The sequence below is a fragment of the Colletotrichum gloeosporioides genome (genome assembly GCF_011800055.1).
Source record: "Colletotrichum gloeosporioides strain Lc1 chromosome Unknown consensus_7, whole genome shotgun sequence".
Classification (NCBI taxonomy): Eukaryota; Fungi; Ascomycota; class Sordariomycetes; order Glomerellales; family Glomerellaceae; genus Colletotrichum; species Colletotrichum gloeosporioides.
Window position 1 is genome coordinate 1120490 of NW_025544652.1, and position 17908 is coordinate 1138397.

The 17908-nt window shown below is 53.9% G+C and overlaps 8 protein-coding genes across 8 annotated transcripts; 4 read left to right on the forward strand and 4 right to left on the reverse strand.

The window, feature by feature from the left end:
• Positions 1-143: 143 nt before the first annotated feature.
• GCG54_00001717 (Calcium influx-promoting protein ehs1) lies at positions 144-2123 on the reverse strand (the record flags this gene model as incomplete). Its single annotated transcript, XM_045401825.1, has 2 exons — positions 144-823; positions 872-2123. 2 exons carry the CDS (start codon positions 2121-2123, stop codon positions 144-146), a joined length of 1932 nt encoding a protein of 643 aa, XP_045270554.1.
• Positions 2124-3780: 1657 nt separating this feature from the next.
• Positions 3781-4509, reverse strand: GCG54_00001718 (Protein YOP1; the record flags this gene model as incomplete). The annotated part of the gene is made up of 5 exons (XM_045401826.1): positions 3781-3886; positions 3937-4032; positions 4086-4111; positions 4175-4390; positions 4459-4509. The coding sequence occupies 5 exons, from the start codon at positions 4507-4509 to the stop codon at positions 3781-3783; spliced, it is 495 nt and encodes a 164-aa protein (XP_045270555.1).
• Positions 4510-6366: 1857 nt separating this feature from the next.
• GCG54_00001719 (Transcriptional regulator RFX1) lies at positions 6367-8655 on the forward strand (the record flags this gene model as incomplete). Its single annotated transcript, XM_045401827.1, has 1 exon — positions 6367-8655. One exon carries the CDS (start codon positions 6367-6369, stop codon positions 8653-8655), a length of 2289 nt encoding a protein of 762 aa, XP_045270556.1.
• A 1838-nt stretch (positions 8656-10493) lies between these two features.
• GCG54_00001720 (Aspartate kinase FUB3) lies at positions 10494-12302 on the forward strand (the record flags this gene model as incomplete). The annotated part of the gene is made up of 6 exons (XM_045401828.1): positions 10494-10586; positions 10649-10668; positions 10722-10802; positions 10855-11179; positions 11233-12151; positions 12205-12302. Coding segments are annotated over 6 exons (1536 nt in total), but the record flags the coding sequence as incomplete, so codon positions are not given.
• Positions 12303-13027: 725 nt separating this feature from the next.
• Positions 13028-14020, forward strand: GCG54_00001721 (KIN17-like protein; the record flags this gene model as incomplete). The annotated part of the gene is made up of 1 exon (XM_045401829.1): positions 13028-14020. The coding sequence occupies one exon, from the start codon at positions 13028-13030 to the stop codon at positions 14018-14020; it is 993 nt and encodes a 330-aa protein (XP_045270558.1).
• A 241-nt stretch (positions 14021-14261) lies between these two features.
• GCG54_00001722 (Transcription elongation factor spt4) lies at positions 14262-14804 on the reverse strand (the record flags this gene model as incomplete). Its single annotated transcript, XM_045401830.1, has 3 exons — positions 14262-14295; positions 14370-14623; positions 14721-14804. The coding sequence occupies 3 exons, from the start codon at positions 14802-14804 to the stop codon at positions 14262-14264; spliced, it is 372 nt and encodes a 123-aa protein (XP_045270559.1).
• Positions 14805-15194: 390 nt separating this feature from the next.
• GCG54_00001723 (uncharacterized protein) lies at positions 15195-15629 on the forward strand (the record flags this gene model as incomplete). Its single annotated transcript, XM_045401831.1, has 1 exon — positions 15195-15629. One exon carries the CDS (start codon positions 15195-15197, stop codon positions 15627-15629), a length of 435 nt encoding a protein of 144 aa, XP_045270560.1.
• A 214-nt stretch (positions 15630-15843) lies between these two features.
• Positions 15844-17628, reverse strand: GCG54_00001724 (Serine/threonine-protein phosphatase T; the record flags this gene model as incomplete). Its single annotated transcript, XM_045401832.1, has 7 exons — positions 15844-15882; positions 15933-16071; positions 16095-16469; positions 16520-16763; positions 16815-17250; positions 17316-17396; positions 17479-17628. 7 exons carry the CDS (start codon positions 17626-17628, stop codon positions 15844-15846), a joined length of 1464 nt encoding a protein of 487 aa, XP_045270561.1.
• Positions 17629-17908: the final 280 nt, after the last annotated feature.

Here is a 17908-nt window from a genome sequence, read left to right on the forward strand (position 1 = left end):
CAACGCCGATGCCATGCAAAACATAAAAAAAGAAACATCATTACACTGTACCGTCGTGCCCCCGATTACCCCATACAGATTCGGCCGTCATTCTACACAAACATGACACATGTCTTGCATCGGTACCTCAAAGCATCTAGTCATCACAGCATAACTGTGCCTAGAGTTCCAAGCACGAGGAATCCAAGCAGCCCCCAAGACACGGCTAATATCGCTGAAGCAGAGGGATTGTGGACCGCGCCGGGGTAATTGCACGTTAAGCCGTCACCTTGAATAGCGTAGCTGGAGTTGAAGATGTCGTCATCCGGCCCAGGGCAGTTGAAGCCCAAAGACGCAGGGCAGCTCTGTACCAAATCGTAGCAGAGGTAGTCGCATGGGAGGATCTCCCGATAAGGCCCCGGTGCCACCATCTCGTCGATGAGAGGGTTCCTCGAGTGCTGGAAAACCCGCTTTTCGTATTTGCTCAATTGGTCGATCGGGAGAAGGGTGCCATTCGGGAAGGATTGGTTTACGTTCCGTACCAGTGAGAAGTTGGCCTCTGCAGCAGTAAAATCCTCGCAACGAGGGATCGTGACAGTACAGAGCCACTTCTTGTAGGCGATCTCGCAATCCGTGCAGTTTCGAGCAAGTGAATACCGCTGGACATCCGGTGCTTCACAGGCAACTTGCGCAAGCTGTTTCTGGAAATTGCCGTACATTTCCTTGGCGTAATTGTCATAAAACTGCGCAAGTTGAGTGATGTTCATCTTGTTCGAGTTTGCCGGGACGGCATACTCCGTCTCGTTGCAGAATTGCAGGTCAGTGATGATCTTGCAGTTTTCGCCTGACGAACATTAGTGTGGTTAAATATTTAGGAAGCCGACAAACATACCGTCTTTAGTTTCAAACGGTGTCGCTTGGAACACCCGCCCGCCACTGCCCGAACTGCCGCCTTCTTGTCGCTTCTTCGACGTTGAGTTGCCAGTGTGAACGAGGATGCCGTTATAAAAGGCACTTGCGTTGAGCCCATTGAAGAAAAACTGCTGCTTCGGCAGATTGCCTGCGCCTCTCGTGGTCATCACAGTACTAGCCAGATTCCCAAACTTGCCACCCGTCTTCGCAGCGATTTGAGCGTAATTCTCCAAACCGCACATGGAGCGCCGAACACCTTTGGTTGTGGGGTTGTCTCGATTCTCGACAAACATGATAAATGGCGGGCTCTGCGCCATGATCTCCTCGATGAGGGTATCGTTGTGGGTATCTGTCAGATTCGCAGTGGTCAAGAGAGCCGCACTGGAATCACTGTCAACCCACAGGAGTTCGGAAGGGTTCTCGTCGAATTCGTGGAAATAGCCGTCCGTCGATGCTGCAACGTCAAAGTTCCAGTCTCCAGTGAACTTCTCCGTATCCACCCCGGGAGCTGCAATCCCAACGAAGACGTCGCCTGTCGCGTTGACCGTCAAGAACGCGGCGCCCTCTTCGAGTATCTCTACCGTTTGCAAGGACGAATTTTGACCGGGGCCGGGCGACTGATTGTCCTTCGATGTAGAGACATACATGGTAATCTGCGGGGGATCCGAGCCGGTATTGTTGGCTCCACGGCGAGGTTGAATGCACGTCGTTGCAGAAATGAACACCTTCCTGCCCTGAGCCTGCTGTCGGCGACGTATTCCAACATTGCCCTCTGCGTTTAAGAGCGCGTCACCCGTTCCAGCCAAATCGTCTCCTGGGCCACCGGAGCCATTGCCCTTCTCGCGCGGTTCCACAACAAACGCATCGTCAGGCGTGTTGTCAAAAAAATTTGCGAACACGGAGATAGCCTCGAATACGAAGCTTTGCGTCGAGTTTGCCTGAACGTTGCGGTTGATCTTGACGTTGTTCACCAGCGCGGTCACTCCGGCCGGCGCCCTTCCAATGATGCTGCGGTCAAAGGCGGCGAATTCCGGCTCGTAGGCAGGTTCTAATTGGCTTCGTCTTTCGAGCGCATCGTCGGCTTCGATGGTGTCCAGAATAGGGTCGAATCCTTCGCTCAATTCTGCGGCAAGCGCAAAAGTGGGAGTGGAAAGCAAATAGTAGATGAGTAGTAGCAGCAGCGACGCAATCAGCGAGGCCGCCAGTCGCGATTGCAGAGGGCTGAGCTGCATTGTGAGGACATGCCCTCCAGGGGCAGGTGCCTTTGAAGTTTGGGCGACGCGGCGGTTCGTCGTGGTGTCGGTTATCGTGTCTTCAAACGGGGACAAAGGCAGGGTCGATAAGCGCAAAGAGTGTCGAATGATCGCTCTCAGTGGTCGCAAATTGGCCGAGTCCTCCACTTCATTCCATCACCATGCGTCTAATCGATCAGCGAGTGTCGTCGAGCGGCTTTCGAACGAGGGGAAAGCCACAAATTTGGTTAGATCTCGGGAGAGACCGTCGAGGGGAAACGAGAAACGGAGGCCGGTGAGGTTGAGGCGGGTAGGTGAGGGCGGCGGATTTGGGACAAGTGAAAAAGGTGCCTTTGTCGTTTTAGGGAGTTTCACATCCCAAACAGCTGAGAGGCGGCGTGGACCTTGCATCTCCTGGCGCCCCAAGCCTCTGAACCGGGCACGACACGCTNGGGGACCCCCCCCCCCCCCCGGCTGAGGTAACCCATCGGGCCCTACAGGCAGGGCAATCAAGGCTCAGGGGCCCCAGTAGTGTGGGGACCCCTTTCCGCGTCTCGGACTGCTCGGCCTGTCCACTGGGGCCAGGTCCCTGAAAAACATACCCCCATGTCCTCCCAAGGCTAAGGAACGGAACGGGGTGAGGTGTTGCGGTCGGCATTCTGATCGGTCTTCATCTTCTTGGCATCCATAGTCACCGGCGGCTGGCCACTGACCAGAGTTCACGCTACACCACTTCGAAAGCTGGCAGGCGTGCACAGGACGGTCCAGCCAGTCTTCTGAACTGCCGTGTCTGCACCAGATAGGCAAGAAAAGGGGAAGGTACGGTCTGACAGGAACGCTGCATCTTCGGTCGTCATTGCCATACCCAAATGTCGATCGGGTAATGGGCGTCAATTCCAACATATTTCGGCGTCAATGGGGCAACGAAATGACTGTGGGCAGCAGCAACAGCTAGTTCTCAATCACCAGAAATGCTCGAATAATCGTGCCAAATACAGCCCCCCACAGCCCTGACTTGCGCTTAGGTTGCCAACGACAGTCAAGGTAGATGTCGAACACGGGAGAGCAGCACTGGCATGCGGCCAAAGCCAGGCCCTGGCGATTAAACGCCTGACGCTCCCCCGACTTCCCTATTTCTCCGAGGGCCACTCGAGTCTTCCAATTGCCCAGGACAAAGAAACATGTCGTTTCTCGTGCGTCTCTTTGTCTCTGAGCCACAACTGTCAACTCGAGACAATCGTCACATGTCTTTGCCGGCCTACTAATCCAACGGATCAAGAATTGACAACGGGCTCGCTTGTCACACGATGCTTAATCACATGGGGTACTCTCTAGTCCATTTCAAAGTCAATGACTCCGTATTCCGTAGCGTACAGATACTTTATCTGGGTGACTGGAACTTATCCAACCGTTCCGTCGCGGCCCTCACGTTCCCGGGCCCTCGACCAAACCTGAAAAAGCCATCACCGTTGTCGCATGTATGGTTGTGACAGCCTCTGAACCCCATCCCGTCATGTTTGTGCCTTGCGTCGCTGCTTCATGTCCTTTTGACTGGCTAGCGAATGCCACCGGGATGAGCGGGCTAGCTCTTGATTCGTCGTAGGTGGATATCTCTCAAGGCAATCGACCTGCTTAATGAGCTGGCGCTATTGCGCATTTACTCGGCCTTGCCAGCCTGGGCGCGAAGGCCGGAGGCAGTGGAGCCAGTGAAGTACTTGGCAAGCATGGGAGAAAGGAAGGAGTTGAAGACGATGTCGGCGCCGCTGTTGGTTATTAGTGGTTGCCAAATCGGCTCGGAAGGGGCGGAACGTACCGGAAGACGGGCAGAGACAGCCACAGGAGGAAGACAAACTTGAAGGTGAAGTAGAAGGGGAACCAGTAAACGACGTTGACAAGGCTCTCAGCAACGCTGTATCATCTCGGTTAGCTCGAATTGTTCGTTGAGGGACAAAGAATACTGACGTGAAGAAGGCGAAGACGACCCAGTACTGCAACGACGGTCAGTAAGTTTGGCGCTGTGACAATTGCGGGGGAGATATTTGTGGACATACAGTCAGCCACTGGGTGTCGTCCTGCTTGTTCGCAGTGAACAGGGCGTTCAGGGAGTAGTAACCGGGAATGACGAAGCCGGCAATGTTGGTCAAAAGCTGACCACCGAGGTTGAAGATGATGAGGAAGAAGTAGAGGGCGGCGACACCGATGACGGCGTAGGCCTTGGGAACGTTGGTCTGCTTCTCGAGGTTGTTAAGGGCGGGGTACTTGGACAGCTACCACACACACGAGAGTCAGCAAATGATTGTCGTGCAATCCGGGCAAGATGCAGGGGAATTTTTACCTCGCGATCGAGCTGGCCGATGTAGTTCTGGACGCGATCCTGAGCAGACATGTTTGCGATTTGCGGCGAAAAGCTGTGTCGAGCAAGAGAGCTGTGCGTTAATGGGCTGTGATAAGGGTTAGGACAGGACAAGACAAAGAACGGCGAGGCCAGGTTGCAGGATCGAAGGACCCTGGCAAGCGAAGGACTCGATGCAGATCGGAAGAGGACGGATACGCACAGTACGTCGGGGTGTTAGACGAAAGTAGTGGTAAGCAAAAAAGGCTTGGAAGCTATTGGCGATGTTAGACGAACAAATGTCTAGACGGGAAATTTGGAGTGTATGGGGTTGAATGACCTTGAGTATTTGCGTTGGAATTAGCAGGTGAAAGGGAAAGGTGCTGGATGACGACGTAACGTGTGCAGATCTAAGCCAGCAGGAATGGCACCAGGTGCCCTTGCGTTCAGAGCTTCTCTCGCTCGGGGCTAAAGATGGGGTTTCTTGGGAGGGGCACAAGCGCGAGACGAGAGGCGAAAGCGGGGAGCACACACAGCAAGTACAGAAGACAGCACAGCACAGCACGGGCAGAACAGCGAGGTAGCACGCAACGATAGACTCTGGAGATCCAGGGAACGCAGAAACACAGAGGGCACAGTCACCCGCCTTTCAGCAGGTGTGTTGTGGTAGGTAGGTTCAGCTTGGGCAGCATTGCTACTACCTATGGACGGGACGGTAAATATCGCCGGTATTGCAATGTCCATTGCCATGTATATCCAAACAACCCGCACAGCAACAGCGTCGTCTTCGTAACCACCCCGCCGCTAGACTTTATGTGCCGATGAAAAAATGCCTTGGGGATCCATGTCTTGGCTGTTAGCGGTTACTTCTGAACCTTTGGCTCGAGGGGTGTCAGATTCCGTGATTCCTCAATGCTCTGCTATGCTTTGCTTGGGTTGGTGCTGCCGAGTGATAAGATAACCACTCCATACCTTGCCTGCTTGCTTGAGGACTTTGCACACCGCAGACAGGCGGGTCCTTCTAAGCGGCTTACCTAACACGAGAGCGTCTTAAGGCCAGCAAGGACTGCGACAAAACACAGACACACTGGAAGGAACACTACCTGAGGTACGAAGCGGGCGTGGTGGGGATCATGGATGGTCTTGTTTTGCTGCCTGACCTGCCAGGCGTCCCAAGCTGTGTCAAGCTTCAAATCAGTACGGGCCCTGATTGGCTCGTCAGACGGTTGTTTTCCCGCCATGGAACAAAGCACGCACCTTCGACACACTGGAGGGACGCCAAAAAGACGGAGGGGAGAGAAAGACACCCATGTATTCCCCCACATCGTCAGCATCGGCCAATCGAAAAACAAAACAACAAACTCGGAGCTACGGCTCACGTGACTCCCAGCCAGTGTTTTCGGTGTTTCCAGCCACAGGCTAGCGTTGTCGAGACGACAACGTTTTGTCGTTTTGTCGGCAATCCTAAACAAACCCATCCATCCACACTTCCCCCGACCATATCCTTTATATCGACGCTCTCACCACAGCGCACCGCGCTTTTCCACCCTGCAGGGATTCGGATTGCTTTGCCGACTTCGACTCCTCCTTTTCTGCAACCTCATCTCTGTCCACTTGCTCTGCACGGCGCACCTTGCTTTCTTTCATTGTTTAGGGAGCCTGTCCTGCATGACCGTGTGTTGTTTTCGTCGCATAACAACAACTGCCAACGACAGAGCTGACGGATTATGGATCACGGTACGATCAACAACCCTTTGCATGCTCCTCCACGTCGAGAGCACGATTCTGCCATCTCTCCCCCGCTGATCACAAATGTAAACAGACCATCTCGCCCAAGCTCTGAGGGCCAAGAAGAGACCTCAATCCCGTGCTTCAACTGCTTCTGTTCACAGCATCTCCACCCAGCCGACCATGGAGCAACAATCCTTCGCCGACGCGCCAGAGCTGTACTCTGCACAATGGGTCAACAACGATCAACGACAGCAGAGGAATCTCGCACCCGCGTCGCGGATAACTCCGGAGGAGCAGATGATGCTCCACGCCGCACAACACATGCACAACGCCCGCGATTACTCAATGTCCATGAGCCAGTCCAGCGCTGCCATGAACCATTCCATGTCATTCCAACAACACGCCATGCCTCGCCATCCTTTGCCCTCCGAAAGCTTCGCCAACAACAGCTTCACCGAAGATAGCCAGCTGATGGACCGTGACGACGAAGACTCCATGGTTGGAGCCATGGGCATGCAAAAGTCCAGCTCTGCCAGATCTAGTGCCAACAACGAATTAGAAATGCGTCACCTCTTCACCGCCAACAAACACCGTGGCCTGCAAGATGTTGCCAAGGAGCTTCACGGCAACGAGCGAGGCCCCAATTCCGAACGGACCCGACAGGTATTTGCCATGCTCTGGATCAACTCGGTATGCTCCAAGGGTAAAGGCTCCGTGCCTCGCGGCAGAGTCTATGCCAATTACGCGTCTCGATGTGCCACCGAGAGGATCACCGTCCTCAACCCGGCCAGCTTCGGTAAACTCGTGCGCGTCCTTTTCCCCGGCCTCAAGACTCGGCGTCTTGGTGTTCGTGGTGAATCAAAGTATCACTACGTCAACTTCACCCTGGTCGATGACCAACCTGACCTCAGAGAGCCAGAGCCTCAGATCCCAATGGCCATTTCGGAACCCAGCCGTTCCCAGAGCTTCAGCGCGGCTCCGGCCAAGTCGCAACCTACTAAAGCCGTTCTTCCCTCGCCAGATGCTGCCAAGCGGCCGGAGAGTCCTGCTCAAGCACCACACGGCCACTCACGATCTCACAGCTTCTACAGCCATCCGAATGTGACCAGCGCGGATCACCTGAACTCCTCTACATCCAAAACATCGCTCCAATTCTCGTTCCCCTCCGAAGCGGATGAGGCCCTCCTCCAGTCTAACGAGCCTCTTGTGCTACCTCGCATGGAGCCCTTCCTACCTAACGGAACTGACCCGGATGCCGCGAAGAGCTTATCTGCCCTGTACAGATCGCATTGCACCTCACTAGTCGAGTGTGTTCGTTACTGCAAGGAGAAGACCTTTTTCCATCTCTACACATCCTTCCAGGGCACATTAACCATGCCGGTGCAGAAGTTGCTTGGCAACCCAGCTCTCGCCCCGTGGATTGAGGAATGCGACTTCATCCTTTACCAGCGCATGCTTAGAATCATCTCTGGGTTGACACTTCAGGTCGTGCCCAAGCCTGTCTTGGACACTTTGCGCAACATTTCAGAGCGTCTTGTGCCTCATATTCGAGACGCTTTCCAGGGACAACCGCACCACGTCATTCGGGCGAAAGAAGCACCAGCAACTATTTTCGCAGCCCTGCTTGACCGCGCGTTGAGAGTTAACCTGACTGCGCACGCAGCAGCCAACATGCTTTCGAACCCAGCCAACCGCGATCAAATGTACCTCGATTGGATCACGATGGTCCGTGTCCGCAAGGTCGCCGAGTGTGTGCCTACGCGTGGCATGGACGATCTCGTCAACCTGTTAGTATCCGAACTTCGCGATCTCCTCAACCCGATGAACGTGCCTTGGGAGGTGGAATGTTTGACGGTTTACGGCGACATTGCTTTGAGGAACGGTCGCCAGCCTGGAGCTGAGGGCACTGCGGACGCGAACGGCCAAAACGTCTTGGAGCGCTGGGTCGGCTTCCTCAAGTCGCTGCCGACACGGTTCCCCTACGCGTCACATACGGAGATTGTCTACTGCGTGCAGAGAGTCGGTACAGCAGTGATGCGGGATCTCACAATGGCTCAGGGCAAGAGCTTCGGCTCTTGGTGGGTGACAAAGTGCTGGATCGATGAGATGACTTGCTTCCTTGCTGAGCAGGGTGGTTTCCTCAACATGAAAACTTCGGGCGCATCAGCGATTGCCGCCAACCCCCAAGTGACAGGACAAGAGACGAGCAGGCAAGGATCCCGTTACAGCACGGGGAGCGAAGAGTTCAACTTCTCCAACCTTCCTCAAGCGCAGCCGGACAAGGCGCCATTTCCTCCATCAAACAGCCAGGGACAAGTCGACTCAGCTGGGATGACGGGCGGCAGCAACCCTGACGATAGCGGAATCGGCATCCGCACACCGGAGGAGGACTTTCCCATGGACAAGTACACTTTCTCGCACTCGGAGGTCAACCAAGCACTGCTTGCAAACGCTGAGCTGCAGCAATAACGAAGGAGAGTTGGAATATAGTCGCACCTGGTAAACCAGGTGTCATGTATCGATAGTCATCTGCCAGGCGGCCTCTCGACGGGGCTTGATGCCGGAGGAGGACTGTCGAGTGCAGTGTGATGACGATGGCACGACTGGACGATTGTATGAGCGTAGGAAAAGCTCTTGCCATTTGGTACGGAGTCGTTTATGAGTTCTGCGCCTGTTCTACTAGACCGGGGTTTTGGGTTCTGGATTCTGCTTTGGGTGTTTTGAAGTCCCTTTTAAGGCGATGAGGACGGCGATGGCATTTGCATTTGGTGCTCGCGGGTTGCTATACCAATTCGTTTCTGGTCCGGGGCATGGGCATTTGATTATACGTCTATCTAGTGGTAATACAACCCGGTAGGGAGAGCATTGAAGAAGAGGTACAAGCATTCTCTTTCACGATTTACGTTACCGAGTCTTGTTCGGAGTTTGCGCGTCCAGCGTAGGTGAGAATCTAGCATAATGATCGCAACCGTATGGCCTAATGCAATCATAAGCAGAGAGACCTATCAATAAGAAGATGCTAAACTCTACGGGGATACCAGGGTCAAAATCCCAGCACTGATCTTCAACTGAGGGTATTCATGGGTGCACATATGGCCAGGCTGGTGTGTTCCAGTCTTGAGCCTTGCCAGAGGAAGTTGGTCAACATCGATTTCCAGCGTTGCGTTGCAGCAGCGTCAAAGGCGGTTATTGAACGGGGCGAGGGACCCCCGGCTGTCACTGTGTAGTGTGCCTCATCCGTCATTGGGTTGTCCCTGATTCGCTACCCCCGCGCGCTGCCGGGATTACGCAACTAAAAGTTTTCTTTGCGAGCGGTTTCATAGGTTAGGTGGCTCTTCAGTGTTCACCATAGCCTGCAGGTGGAGTGGCGGCCAGAGACAGCGAGGAGGCTCAAAGATCAAAAGGTACCGGACATTCGTTCTGCCCCGTGGGGGCTGTTGGACAGGAGAAAAGTAGAGAATTCAAGGTGCATTTTGAACACGTCTGCCAAACGGCAGAAGGGGCTGGACATGCCTTTTTGCAGAGGCTGGGCTGGAAATTGCAGCAACAAAGGAGTCAGTAAGCTTATGCGTATGACTCAGACAAAGAAATTGTCACGGATAGAGGCTGCCACGGATAGACTGCCCAATTCAGATCCCTCGGTCTTGTTCTTGCATGAGGAATAGCTGTAGACGGCTTGCGGGGTGTATTTGCAGCGGTTGGAGCCACGGCATCAAGGGCTACTCGACTAAGGTAGCAGGAGGAAATGCAATACAGGCTTGCGTAGTCCTCGGGGAGGGTGACAAAAGTGAGCCGTCCTTCAGAGCAAGGCCCTCTATATCTGTTGGGCAAGCTTTGAGCAGCAGGCAGCGCGGCACTGGGTCGGTATTGAAGATTCGGGCCCGCCTCCGATGTTCCGGAAGCGCAAAATCTGGTAGCTGCGACTTGGACAGGCGTCGCCGATTTCGTCGCTGTGCTCCACATCCCACTTTCGTCCCATCTCAGTCACCTTGGATCTAGTCCAATTCAATTCAATCCACCGCAACACTTCTTGAAGCCGTTTATCCCACCACCGTTGACACCCTCAACTTTTTCTCTCACCTACTTATCCATACTAGCTGTAACATTTCCGCTGCCTCACACGCAAATCTTACCGAAGATACTTGCTCGAGGGTTGACGACCCAGTCCAACCGTCGCCATTCATTTTTTCTGATCTGTTTTTTCCCGCACTCTACGGACCACAGCGCCCCTCCCCCGCGACCCTGTGAGTAGAGTCATACTCACTCAAACACCAGCCACTTTTGCGCCTGCACATTGCAATTGAGGCATCATGAGTAGCCAACCCATAGCAAACACCTCCAGCAACGGCTGGGTGGTGCAAAAGTTTGGTGGCACCAGCGTGGGAAAGTTTCCCGACAAGGTATTTCTCAGTCTGAATCATTCCTATTGCTGCAAAAGCTGACTTGATGTGTGTCCCTATAGATCGCCACGGATATTGTCCGGTAAGACGGAACATCCGCATATGAAATGAAGGCTCCTACTGACTTTGATGCAGAACGAGCCTCGCTAAGAACAAGGTTGTTGTCGTCTGCTCGGCAAGAAGCACGGGCAAGAAGGTTGAGGGCACCACCAGCCGGTGAGTCACTCAGCGTGCCAGCCGATCCTGACTTGTTTACTGATTTTGAAAGACTCCTGGGCGTGTACAACAAGCTCAAAGGCATCGCGGCTGCCACGAATACCGAGGAGGTTCAGAATGACCTCATGAGCCAGGCCAGAGGCCTAATTGACGACATCACTAATGACCATGTTTCTGCCGTCAAGACCTTCATCAAGAACCCAGAACTGCAGGCATCACTGGACCAAGAGATCCGGGATGAGTGCCAAGAACTGGTTGAATACATCGTGGCCGCAAGGAGATTTAACCTCGAAGTGAACGCGAGATCGAAAGACAGATGCATCAGCTTCGGCGAGAAGCTCAGCTGTAGATTTATGGCCGCGTTACTGAAAGATCTGGTGAGGAAACTGCCCATTTCTGCGTCATGAGAGTGAGGCTAATTCTCTCACAGGGTGTCGCTGCAGAATATGTGGATCTCAGCGATGCGTTCCACTATGATGCCTCCTCTCGCCTGGATCAGAGCTTCTACCAAGAGGCGGCCACCGTGCTGCGGAAAAAGATCTCGGCATGTGAAGACAGAGTGCCGGTCGTTACCGGGTTCTTTGGCAATGTCCCGGGCAGCCTGATTGACGGCGACATTGGCCGTGGCTACACCGACCTCTGCGCAGCCCTATGCGCAGTCGGCCTCAAGGCGGATGAGCTGCAGGTGTGGAAGGAAGTTGACGGAATCTTCACTGCGGACCCCACCAAAGTTCCCACGGCGAGGTTGCTGCATTCCATCACCCCGTCCGAGGCGGCGGAGTTGACATTCTACGGCTCCGAAGTCATCCACCACCTCACCATGGACCAGGTCATCCACGCGTCGCCTCCTATTCCCATCCGCATCAAGAATGTCAAGAACCCGAGAGGAGTTGGAACCATTGTCATTCCCGACCCCATTCTCACGGCTGGCCACCAGATCCAGCGTTCCAAGCCCTCAGATCCTTCTCTCATCCAGAAGCCCAAGAGGCCAACAGCCGTTACCATCAAGGACAAGATCTCCGTCATCAACGTTCATTCAAACAAGCGCTCCATCTCCCATGGCTTCTTCGCGAGGGTCTTCTCCATCCTGGACAAGAACCAGATATCGGTTGATCTCATCTCCACCAGTGAGGTGCATGTTTCCATGGCTATTCACGCCGGAAACTCAGAGGGCGGCAGCTTCGACAGGGCGCGGAAGGAGCTGGAAGACTGCGGCGATGTCAGCGTTCTTCACGACATGGCTATCCTGAGTCTGGTCGGTGCGGAAATGAAGAACATGATCGGTATCGCCGGACGCATGTTCTCTACACTAGGAGAGCACAATGTCAACTTGGAGATGATTTCACAAGGTAAACCTATCCCGAGACAGGTCTCACGATGTTGTTATTGACTTTAGATCTAGGTGCCAGCGAGATCAATATCTCTTGCGTCATTGAGGCCCGGGACGCCACCCGCGCCATGAACATTCTGCACACAAATCTGTTTACTTTCCTCGATTAGACTAGTCGTGTCTTTGCATAGTCATGGAGCGAGACATGTCCTTTTGGATCAAGGTATATAGACACACCTCATTCTCGTGTGGGGACATTATGATTGGAGCACAAATTTGCATGTTGGATCCAGGGAAAAAAGACAGGAATATAGAGTATGGTTTGGAAAATGCAAGATGACCTTGATTAACACCGATACGTCCAACACCGATTTTTGTGTTACAGTCTCGAACTTGGTTTTGTTTCTCCATCATTCACGGATCAGCATACATCAGGAAGTAACCAATCATGAGCATTTCCATATGGAGATGTCAGGAGATGATTATCCAGTATTATGTTATCCATGATTCGAGATCTGACATCGCCGGCCAACACCCCAGTAACCGCACTCAGGTGAAGGTAAATATTTACCAGTCGAGGCCGAGGTCGGCGTAGTGGGGTACAGTGTTGGGCAGACTCGTCGCACACCGTACAGCCCCGCCACCAGACCCCTGCGTTTTTGATAAGATAAGCAGCTAGAAGGATCCACCGTCAACACCAACCGTCTTGAATCGTCACGTCTTTCTTTGCGATCACTTCCCAACCTCAACTACACCATCAAGCAAAACGTCAACCCCTGAATCCTCAACAAGGATATCAACCGCCGAATTTTCGGGTTTTCGACTAAAAATTCTCTATAACCTGTGACATATTCAAATAAACACTCCACACGGACCCCCCGAAAAAGTCGCCAAGATGCCGAAAGCAGAGGTCGGGTCCGTCAAGTACCTGAACAACAAGATGAAGATGAAGGGCCTCCAACGCTTGCGATGGTACTGCACCCCCTGCGAAAAGCAAACACGTGATGAGAATTCGTTTAAGCAGCATTGCCTGTCCGAATCGCACGTCCGGAAGCTCCTCCTCGTCGGCGAAGACCCCAAGAAGTTCCTCAACGAGTACAGCAACCAGTTCCTCCGCGACTTCATTCAGCTGCTCCGCACCGGTCACGGCGAGAAGCAGGTTCATATCAACCACTTCTACCAAGAGTACATCGCCAACAAGGAGCACGTCCACATGAACGCGACGAAATGGCCCAGCTTGACCGAGTTTGCGAAACACCTGGGCAGGGAGGGCATCTGTCGCGTCGAGGAGACGGAGAAGGGCCTTCACATTGCCTGGATCGACAACTCCCCCGAGGCGCTCAAGAGACAAGAAGCACTCCGAAGAAAAGAGGCGCAGGATCGAGGAAACGAAGAGGTCGAGCAGATGATGATTCGAGAGCAAATAAAGCGTGCGCAGAAACAGGCTGAAGCGAGGGGGGAGAAGGACGAGAAGGACGAGGACAAGGAAAAGGGGCTTCAGCGCGCTGAGGGGGAGAAGATATCGCTGTCGTTTGGGGCGAAACCCAAGGCCGAGCCGTCCAAAACCGAATCTCCTGACGCGTCTGGTTCCGCGACGCCCCCGGTGGCGGCAGAGAAGCCGGCGGAGAAACCTGCGGATAAGCCTTCATTAGGCGGCATTTCACTCAAGATGATGGCCAAGCCGGAGAAGAAGAACGTCTTTGCGCGAGCCAAGAAGAATGCGCTGGCTGGTGGCGCGAAGAAGTCGGCTTTCGAGCAGCCTAAGAAGATGAGCGAGGCCGAGAGAATCATGAAAGAGGACATGGAAAGGATGGAAAAGAAGAGGCCGAGGGAGGGTTCCGGGTTTGGGGGGTTCTCGTTTAAGAAGCAGAAGACGGACCAACGGTGAGACGTCACGAATCCACCATGTTTTTCAAAGGGGCGGACCGGCGTTTTGGGTTGAGGACTGCGGCATCATATCATATAACGGGCAGGATATGTTACAGTGCGATTTCAGATACCATTGCGAATTGATTCACCTAATGAGTCTTGCCTTGACTCCATGCCGACCTTCTTGATTTCCCCTAAACGCCGAATACCACGTATAATGATTCCTTTTCTTTCTTTTGCCGATCCGATTACTACGTCCTTCAGTTATCAACCTCGGTCTCCGTTCCATCGCGTCTGCGAGAATCAGTCAGTATATCGTTACACCAAGTGCCCTCCGTGAGTAGAGCGCAGCAGCCTCGTGCACGTACGGGATGTAGCGTATCCTGTACTCCTCCTCAAGCGTCGTCCGAATCTCGTCGGGGAGCTGGCCAGAGACCTTGATGGCGTAGACGCCGCGGACGTAGTTGTCGAGGCGCTGCCACTTGGCGACCCAAGAGCGTCCGGGGTCCTTGAGGGAGATGAGGCCTTCGAAGACCTGGGACGTGCAGCTCTCGATCTGGTCCTGCGAGCCGGCGAGGTGGAGGAACTCTTCGCAGTTGGGGCAGCCCTCGTCGCGGAATTTCTGGGAGAGGGAATGTGACGTTAGCTGGGATGCTCTTTACTCATTGCGACGGAAGTCGCCATCGTCGTTTTCTCTTTTTTCGAGATGGCTCACGTACGGAGTAGGTCAGGACGATGGAGCAGACCATGCAGGCGCGCAGGTAGCGCTGCTGGTTGGGATTGACGTAGTTATCACTCGACATCTTGGCGAATCGGCGGGTTGAGAACGGAGAGACTCGCGGGTAGGAGGAGAGCAGATCGTGGTCGTCGTGAAGGTGTCGTCGCGTTCGAAGCTGGCTTTCTCGACAGGAAGTTGGAGGCGGTAGGCGGCTTCACTTGGGGACCCAACCACCTACCTAGTTGCATATTCATTTAAGGGGGCGTCATGTCTTTCAACGGCGGACCCACCTCAGGGACCCTGCAGGCCTACCCACGCCGCGAATCAAAGTACATCACTCATCCTGGGGTGAAATTCTCCAAGTCGACTTACAAGCAGATCAAGTCACCTACACCTCTATCCCATCGACACTGGCGCTTGGAAGCTTACATCAACACTTCTTGAATCTAAAGCATATCTCATTTGGCCTTTCAACATGGCGACACAAACCTCAGAAATCCCAACGAGCACACCGCGTGCGACCAGCCAAAAGTCTCACGAGCTTCTCACCTGCACCATCAAGACCCCACCATTCTCTTATGCTCAGTTGGAGCTCGTCTCTGACGCATCACGGGTTTCCGATGTCACTCCCCTGGACAACTTGCAAGTGAGATCTTATTGCAACTCCGCCCTGCGTCAGTTCCTGGGCGCCACCGGTTCCGCCATCCCCATCGATATCCTCAAAGTCGAAGACAGAGAGTGCTGGCTGCGAGTACCCCGACAAGACCTGAGCCCTTTCGCAGCGGCCATTACCGCCTGGGCGGGTGTCTCTGAACAGGGCTACCGGCGGACGCTCCGATTGAAGCAGTGTTCCGACTATCTAGGAGCTATGGTTGGTGCAAACGGCCAGGACAAGCTCTGGACATCTTGAAGATGATGGAGGGGATTAAGCCACACGCCCAAGCTTCAGATTATTCTAGACTTCGGGTATGGTTATCGATTGCAGACAAAAACTCCGTTTATCCGCATGGCCAAATCCCACGCTTCCAGCCTGCCCCCTATATGCGCCGACCACATGCACCGTTTATGCAGCGGATGCAGATATACCACGTTGTATCCCCGGGACACCGTCCGTTTTACTTCAATTACATCAGAGACGACATGAGAGAGCTCTGGGCGTATGCCTGGAAGACAGTCAGCGGCGAACTAAGCAAGGGTGTTGCGCAAAGCTTACCATGGGCTTGATATCCGGGTGAGGTACGGCATCAAACTGGTTGAACTGCAACTTGTAGTCGGGGCCAATGTTGATGTAGGCTCCCCGGTTCTCGGTGGAATCGCAGTATTTGGGGGCGGAGAAGACTGTGACGATTAGCCTCCGAGGCGTTTCATTAGATACCCAAAGAACTTGCCAGTAATGCAACGTCCATCGTGCTGCACCTCGTACCCGTCCATACGGACTTCGTGACTGCGAATGACGGCCTCGAGACCGTTGTTCTCGCAGAACTGCTTCGTAACATCGGGTCCGAATTGCATGCCAACCCCACGCTTGCTCGGACCACGGCCAGGCTCGTCCTGAGGATCCGTCCACAACATCTCCATCATGAGACCGGACTGGCCGGGCTGGCGCTGGGCGTGCCTGTCAAGCTTGCGGATATCGTCCAAAGTTACCTTGTCGTCCGAGAACAAACCACCGTGCAGGACAAGGTACTTGGTTCCGATAAGGGTGGCAAGGGGCAGGGCTGAGAAACTCTCAGAGAACAACTTGAAGATTCTGCGATTGTCAATGAGTGCGACTCATAAGAAGTGACGAAAAGCACATACCTCTCGTTGTACTTAGCCTTGCACTCTCCCTCAAAGCCGTACACTCGGTTCATGTCGTCTGTCTCGTGGTTGCCACGGTTCAGGAAGAAACCCTTGGGTCTCAGCCACTTGTAAGCGTAAAGCAGGAGAGCAATCTCGGTTGACCAAGATCCACGGTCGACGAAGTCACCGTTAAACAGGTAGTAGTGCTTGTCGTTCGGTGTTCCGTTCAAGCGGAACAGTTCCATCAAATCGAAATACTGGCCTACACATGGGTTAGCCCGAAGCTCATCAGCAATGTGGTAAGATAACTTACCGTGGGTGTCACCGCAGACGGTAAGCTGAACACCCTCAGGAACCTCCATCTCCACCATAGTGGGCTCGTCATAGACGAGCTTCTTGACGGCCAGAATGATCTGGTAAACGTATTTCCTGTGGATCTTCTTGCCAGTTTTGAACCTCTCCGTCATGTCGTCAATGAACTCTTGCGTCATCTCGCTTCCCAATCTGACACCATCATAGTCTGCCTCGACGTTGATAGAATCAACGTCAAGACCCTCCGCAGCCGACGGCTCGTCGCCCACTTCAATGGCAGCATAGAAATCCAACTTGCGCACAATCTTCTTGCACTCATCCAACTTGAGCTTGGCATCCTTGTTATTCGGGTCGAGCTTTATGCATTCCTTGAAGTCTACGAGGGCGTCCTTGGGCCTGAGAATGGCTGTGTGTGCGAGACCTCGACGGAAGTATGCCTAAGGCGACGGGACGTCAGCATCGGGCTGTTTATACCGGGTGCCTGCTGGCAAGAGGCACGAACTTTAACAAACTTGGGGTTCAGCTCGATCGCTTTCGTACAATCCGCAATGGCATATCCATAAGCTTCGGACTTGAGGTTTGCCTGCACCGGGACGAGAAATGGTCAGTCACACGAGCAACTTCGAGATGCAGGGCCTGTCGCAAAGGGAGGGGGCGGGGCAAACCTGGGCGCGGTTCGTGAAGAATGTGGGCTCCTTGTCGTTCAACTCGATGGCTTTGGTGTAAAACTCAATGGCAGTGGGCCAATCGTGGGCAGAAAACGCCTTGTTGCCCTGGTTCTTGAAGGCCACGGCCTGCTCCTCCGGAGTCGACATGGCGGGAACAGCAGCGCGGACTTGGTGCAAAGGGTAAAGCAAGTGTGGGGTAGTTTATCGTGGCGAAGAGGTCTCGAGACGCTCTCTGAATCTGTCGCCCGCGGACTGTTGGGAGTAGAGTGCGGTTTCGAGTGCGACACCGAGTTCGACGCGCACAACGAGAATGGGAGAGAGAGGGAAGGGTCGTAATCGGCGAAGTTTTCGGCCTGCGGAAGCTCTTAGAAGGTTGAAGTTCCGGGGGACCAAGTCAAAAAGCTTCCTTTCGCGACGGTTCGGCCCT